The following is a 7,021-nucleotide window of genomic DNA, read 5'->3' on the forward strand; positions in this document are numbered from 1 at the left end:
TATAATAAGGTTACTTTATTTCATGTATTAAAAACAACCCAAGGAAAAAAGTCCCCATGAAATCCACTTTATATAAGGGTCAACAATTTGAAAATCCATTTGAGCCCAGGCTGTAATAATAACAATAAACATGTTTAAATAAAACAGACTAGAATATATGTAGACCTAATTCTTTCACAGGCAATAATTTGAAGACACAACCAACAGACTATATAGACCAATAAAACAAAGATTAAGTCCAGACCAAAGAGGACCCACACAAAAACCGCTGGTTAAAAAAAAAAAAAAAAAAAAATTAAATAGCAATCTCACTTAAATACACAGTACAGTAAATCAAAATGTAGTAAGTTAGGCCTGTTGTCAGTGCAGCGTGGGATAACGCTGGAGGGACGTTTGTGTTTTAGGCGAGGACTAAGGACTGAGAGCAAAGCAGTACACCCATTTGACTCTGCAGGGTGTCTAGGGAAACCGCCTTGCTTCGCCGACGTCCGTGAGTAAACCGAGCAAAAGTAGAAAAACACGGAAACAAGGAGGACCGCTATGGCCCATCAATACATAGTCCACATCCAGAGGGCCTCCAGACGCAGGCGGATCATCTTACCACGGCACAGACGCAGGCGGATCATCTTACCACGGCACAGACGCAGGCCACAGACCAACGGGATACCAATCTCTCGCCACGTCTGCTTTTCACCAATCATGCACGCAATGCGCAGGATAGTACGGTGCCTGTGATGTACATAACCATATGTAAAAAATAACTACACATTAACAAAAACATCTTTCATTTGTTCTATACATCTCTTTGGTTAACAAACTGTTGCTGCATTCACAGCACAATATAGCCTAGTGAAATGGAAACAGCGCCTCCTCAACAACACTGCCAGAGGGGAGTATGTTTTTGTGCTCATGTTTCTGTTCTCATGTTGCCTATACAGTGTAAACTCAGAGACAGGGAAGGCCTCAGATTTCTCCCTGCTCCTTGTTTTAAACTGCAAGGGAGTGACGAATGGCATGGATCACCAGGCCGACAGCAGCAGTCTGACACAGACACATGTAGGGCTTCTAGCGCACTATGATGATGTCATAGCAGGCACTTAACATGAAAGCCATGGCATTCTTTGCCATGAAAGAGGGATGTGAGCGTGATCTGAAAAAAAAAAATCACATTCTGTCTTTAGTGTATAGAGTATTTAGTCATAGTAGACAAAACCGTTGTGAATCCACGGACAGATGGAGACTAAATGGACCGCCACGCGCTCCTAGTGCATCTACAAAGACGCCTATGGTCCTACTGAGCTGATGGGCCGCGACAGGCTTTGCCATAATAAAGCCATCTTCTTCCCCAGTCCCCCTGTGATCAGACAGACAGCCCAACCACTGCCGGCAGTACCCAAGTAAGCCCCAAACACCCCCCCCCTCTCACGCACGCGCACACACACATGAACACAAACACATCCTTGAATAGCCATTTACACAGATTGTAAAAAAATATTGTCATCTTCCCAAATGGATCAGTAAAAAATCTTATTTGTTGAAGTCTTTATGTAGAAAGATAGAAGAAGATAAGAAGAGCCCATGATTTTGCCTGTGCTGGTGTTAGGATGGGGGGACCTGGGCGTTCTGTGGGGTCGGGGGGGTTTGTGGGGCCTCGGCAGTCTCAGTGCTCACTGGCGCCTGGGGGGGTCCCTCACTTGCTGTGGCTGGGCTGGCCTCGGGACAGCGCTGTTTACTGCCTGGATCTCCTGCTGCTGTGGTGGTCGAGGTGGTGGTGGAGTCGTTGCCGGGGGGCGATGCAGGGCTCTGGGCGCTGCTGGGCTGCTCCCTCCCTGGGGGTGCTGGGGGTGGCTGGCTCTCCAGCTCCTCACTGAGCTGAAGCTGCTGCATCAGCTCCTCCAGCTTGGCCGCCTTGCGCAGCTCGTTCTGCTGGATGATGGCGCACAGGTGCTCCGTCAGCTGCTCCTTAACGTCAGTGTGCCGGTGCAGCGACAGCTTCGCCGCCACGTACTCTGCCTCCGCGCGCTCAAATCGCTTCCTGGGGACGGTGGGGTTGACAAATGGAGACATTAAAGGTGTAGTTTACAAATATGGCCCATGGTATAACCCATGACTATTGCATTCTTAATAGTCAATAGCCAATGAACTTGCATTTGCTATATTGCTATATTTTTCTGTCCTGCTGTCGCTCCACACCTTACCAAATGTCAGGTGACCTGAGGGCTATCACTGACTGTTTATGACTGACAATCTCCACAACAGTAGGCTCTCCAAACACAGGCAGAGATAAGTATATGTAACAGCTTATTTAAGCAATAAGCCCCGAGAGGCCGTAAGTTACACTGATTCTACAACAGCTAAGGGGTGTTGTTAGACACGACGTGCTAGCGGAGTAAAGGCACAGCAACTAGAAATATAACGAATTCCTAGATAATCATTCTTCCGCCAAGAAATATATTTTCTCTGTCTGAATGGTTGCCAAGCAACGTCGAGACGCAGCTACTATCAAGTTATGGTAGCGCAGTAATATAGAACGAAATGCAGTCAAGGTGTATGTTTATGCTGGATTTTACAACGGCATCGAACGCAATTCAGCCAATCACAATCAAGGACCGGAAATATCAGTTTTAGAACCTGTGATATACTACAACATTCTCCTAGTGCCAAAGACAAAGGTAACAGGAGTGCTGCTGGTATCCACTGGTGCTCTTGGAAGGGAAAATGATCATTAAGGGGAAAAAAGGAAAAATTATGTCTAAAAGGTTCTTGGCATAAACATTCAAATCGAGGCACTCAAATGGATTGAAATGGTAAAAAGACTGTATTTTATGGGGCTACTGGCATTAACAACATCCATGCATATTATATCAGCTATGCACCTTCTTCAGGGTGTGGAGACTAAGACCAGTTGCAATGACAAACTGCAGGGGGCAGTGTTTCTCAGGAACAAAGCAACAGAAGTTGTGCCAGACCGTTGTAAAGTTAGACCCAAAGACCAGTGAATGACCACAGAAAACAAACACCAGCACCACAGCAAAGGTTGTGTGTGGGTGATTCACCTCTGCGAGGCCATATCTCCACCCTTCATCAGTAGTGGAGAGCCCATGCCATCACACATAATTACAGTGCAAGCAAAAACTGCCCAGAGTTGCCACAGGGAAATCCATAGTGCCTAGACTGTCTAAAGGACTGGTACAGCCAAGGAAATTTGTACATCTGCTAAAACCACAAATGATGAGTTAAAAAAAAAAACCCAAAGCACCAAAAAAAGGCATGATGGTCACTTGCCTTCCAGAAACCACCACAGATAAGTCTGGGCGTAGGCCTTGGCCAGGTGGATGGGTAGGTTGTTTCCCTAAGAGAGCAGTGTTAACATTCCACCATCCAGAACACCTCCTTGGCTTAAAAAAAAAAATGTTCCTGAGGGTAAGTGCTCTAAACCGGTCTGTCTTTGACCTCACATTAAAACTTCCCTGTGACTTAGATGTAGTCTGAGTTTCTGAAATGAAAGGTTAACACAGCTAGATCAGGTGCAGAGCACTGGGATCTGAGAGACTGGTTTTCCCGGCTGAGACATTTGCTGATGGGCTAATAAATGGTGCATTGTTGTTGTTGTGCACTCTGTCATGCCTTGGGTCTGACAGTCAGGATATGGATGGACTATGTGTTGTGGTTAGGCTGCAGATGACCAGTGACTGGTGTCTGACGTAATCTGGTGAACCAGCGGCTGTACCATGCAGTGGAGTAGTCCAGGCTGGCCTGCTCGATCAGCTTGCGGAGGATGTTGATATCGTTGGACACAGAGTCGTCCAGCGCCTGCAGCTCCTTCTGAATGCGTTTCAGTTTTACTGCCTCAGCCTGAGTCTGCTTGGACCTGCACACAGGAAATCATAAGAGACAGTAAGACAGGTAGATCAAGACAAAGTCACTGGGAGAGTCACCTGAAAGGAAACTTTTTCTGACCTAAAAAGGACAACTAGCTACTGTGCTTTTTGGACTGACTTTCTCGAGCTACAATATGACCACTATTTGGAGCAGATCCAAATGCCAACTTTTCCAGGAAACAGCATTAGGTGGGGATCACACTGACCAGCGGCAAGCTTCCTATTGTTATCTATGGTTCGGCAGTGGAACGGTGGCAATGCTGGCGTAACTCTAGCGTTGAACAAGCTGAGCGTTGAACTTGGTTCAACTTTCAAAGTGCAACGCAAGCGTATTCGATTGTCAGTTAAGGCAAACCGTTTGTGTTACCATAGGAACGAGATAGAACTTATTATGGTCTGAGCGTTGCGTTACGCTTGACACTGCCGCTGGCCAATGTGATCCCCACATTAAGCTCATTTGGCTTTGTTTGTGCTCTCCTGGGTGCCCCATTTGTTATGGAATTTGTTCTGTATCAGTCTCATGCATGTTTCAAAGATATGATTATGACCCAAACAGAAGGTTAGGTTGTGCATGATTAGTTTGCACCACTCTTCCTCTCTCTTATCGCTCTCGTTTTCGATGGTGGCTTCGAGGGGCAGCCGTAGCCTACTGGTTAGCGATTCGGACTTGTAAACGGAGGGTTGCCGGTTCGAACCCCGACCAGTAGGCACGGCTGAAGTGCCCTTGAGCAAGGCACCTAACCCCTCACTGCTCCCCGAGCGCCGCTGTTGTTGCAGGCAGCTCACTGCGCCGGGATTAGTGTGTGCTTCACCTCACTGTGTGTTCACTGTGTGCTGAGTTTGTTTCACAAATTCACGGATTGGGATAAATGCAGAGACCAAATTTCCCTCACGGGATCAAAAGAGTATATACTTGTACTTAATTTTCATGTATTACACTGAAGATAAACAATATGTAAGGGATATTGTATAGAACGCCGGTCATTATCAGTAAAATAAGTCCCGATGGGGGGCAAACCAGACCCCGACACACCAGCAGAGCTGTCTTGCTTCACCCTGAAGGGACTAATTTTACCGATAATGACCGGCGTTCTATACATTATCCCACTTATTATACGGCTACTTGCCAAAACGAACTACACTGAAGATTAACAATATGCGCAGTGATTTGTCATAGGAGGGACATGGGATATAGTTATAACACAGCAAGTCATGATCAGAATATGTGTTCAAAGGCCCTAAGGATCATGCATGCACTGCACCAAATTTTACATTAATTTTTCACAACTCCATACTTCTCTGCAATGGTTTTGGTTAACAGAGCCTTCTTCTGTTTATTCTTCTCTTCCATAATCCGCTGTTCCAGCTGCAGTTTCTCCAGACGAGTTCGCTCCCTCCTAAAACAGATCATAATCAACTGTACACAGTATTTGTAAAAAACAGATTTAGGTCTGACTGCATACTGACTATACAACTACAGCTTTACAATCAATCAAAACAACTACCATGAAATATCAGCAAGAATCTATGTTTATTCATAACAAACAGCCAGATCCCATCAGATAAATCACTCAAATTATATGCCATAGCTGCGTGACAATCTAACTTCAGAGTATAAGACTTACTAACAATTCCACTTCCTGTTTATCCAACTCTTTTGCCGCTGGTATGACTTCAATCGACAGCTCCGTATCATGGTTGTTGACCGAATCTACCTTTACTATCACAGGCTCGACCGCAGCTGCCTTTACAGTCACAGGCTCGTCCTTTCTGGTGTCAACGGCAGTCGGTACTGTGGGCGCAGGTGATGCCAAATGGGGCTTGGTGAGCTTCTGCTCGGGTGGTAATGTCTCGTTGTTCTCAGTCGTTTGAGAGGCGAGTTTGAGTGCTCGTTCCCGCTGGAGCTGTTGCCGACTCCGGTTGGTGGTAGTCGGTTTGCGGCCCCGTCCATTCCCTGGAGTAGACATCGCTTGATCTGCGGTGGAACAAATTCCAATGAAAACTGAGGGTCCTGTGGTAATGAGGTTTCATTCAGCGGCTTGTACTGCGGTAGTCATCTGATGTTACCCACTTACAATGAGAAAGAAATCTTAACATGTAGGCTACGCATTTGAAATTTAACATATGACATTTAAAACACGTGATGTTTGCTTATGTATCAGAACAAAAAAAGCAACTTTACCAGACGGTCCAGTTCAGTGGGCTCACCTTTCAGCTGTATTCTCCGCAGCTCTTCGTCCGAAAAGCCAGCCCATGATGCCATTTCTGGGATGTAGTGTACGCAAACAAAACTCTAAAACATTTTAAAGTAACTTCAAAAGGTGACCAATGCAAGCTTCAACGAAAATATACAAAATAAAGCGAAAATATGACCGCGTCCCTGTAGCATCTAGTACTACGCCGCCATAGTTGTGGATGTTTATTGCCACGTTCAAGACCCCGATGAGGACCAGGGAAAGACGGTCTAAAGTAATGCCTGTTTCAATGCCTGAGCTGAAATGATTGTTATGCCAAAGAGATGCCATACAAGTCAAGATTTTAATGTAAGTATGTATATTTGTTATTTAGAGAAAATATTAGCTTAATTGGCTTCGTAAGATATCTTGTTACAGTAAACTCCAAAAAACGGGCAAGTACTTCAGTCTACCTAACCAGGATCTCCCTCTGTAGTATGGGTTCAACTAACTTTTAGCTGCAGTTACTAATTATTATTTTTTTTCAACAACTTTTGTGCTCAAAGCAACTACAGTTACTGCACTACACTGTGGTAGTAATTAAAAAAAAATACATAACCTCAAACCACATCTGTAATAACAACATTAGGCTGTGATTTGTGTTTTGTTCCTATATGCATGTGGAAACATTTAAGTTGTTGTTTTACATTATTTGTCTATAAAAGGACACCATGAGAAAAATTCAAATCCTAATTTCTTTGCTATAACAATGTCTCTCCAGTAAAGTGTAGAGTCCTTTCGACAGTGAGTAAGTGAGCGAAGCCCATGACCTATGATTACATGTCTAACTCATTGCCCAGACTATGAGGTTATTTGAGACCACAACTAATTTTGTTCACTCTGTCCTTCTCTAACCAATTCCTGTCTCTTTTACAAAAACACACTACGCCTGCGCAAAGAGTCATA

General features: G+C 44.8%; 1 protein-coding gene across 2 annotated transcripts; it reads right to left on the bottom strand.

The window, feature by feature from the left end:
• Positions 1 to 6,299, bottom strand: gorab (golgin, rab6-interacting). Of its 2 annotated transcripts, XM_076278915.1 has the most exons (5): positions 6,090 to 6,299; positions 5,511 to 5,856; positions 5,177 to 5,278; positions 3,731 to 3,871; positions 1 to 2,035 (listed from the first exon to the last, which is right to left on the bottom strand). In XM_076278915.1, the coding sequence occupies exons 1-5, from the start codon at positions 6,142 to 6,144 to the stop codon at positions 1,600 to 1,602; spliced, it is 1,080 nt and encodes a 359-aa protein (XP_076135030.1). In that variant the 5' UTR covers positions 6,145 to 6,299; the 3' UTR covers positions 1 to 1,599. The 2 variants fall into 2 exon arrangements, with proteins under 2 accessions (XP_076135030.1, XP_076135031.1); XM_076278916.1 differs by lacking the exon at positions 6,090 to 6,299 and having other exon boundaries at positions 5,507 to 5,636.
• Between the last annotated feature and the right edge of the window lie 722 nt (positions 6,300 to 7,021).

This window comes from Alosa pseudoharengus, unplaced genomic scaffold (genome assembly GCF_046254945.1).
Source record: "Alosa pseudoharengus isolate Yale_2024_CS ecotype anadromous, Long Island Sound unplaced genomic scaffold, YU_APseudo_1.1 YU_APseudo_1.1_scf_11, whole genome shotgun sequence".
Classification (NCBI taxonomy): Eukaryota; Metazoa; Chordata; class Actinopteri; order Clupeiformes; family Clupeidae; genus Alosa; species Alosa pseudoharengus.

Bases quoted from the DNA above. Each gene is read 5' to 3' on its own strand.
- gorab (XM_076278915.1), bottom strand. From the start codon at position 6,144: ATGGCATCATGGGCTGGCTTTTCGGACGAAGAGCTGCGGAGAATACAG. The intron at 5,857-6,089 runs GTGAGCCCACTG...GTTCCACCGCAG, and splicing joins GCGGAGAATACAGCTGAAAG to ATCAAGCGATGTCTACTCCA. The intron at 5,279-5,510 runs GTTAGTAAGTCT...GATCTGTTTTAG, and splicing joins GATAAACAGGAAGTGGAATT to GAGGGAGCGAACTCGTCTGG.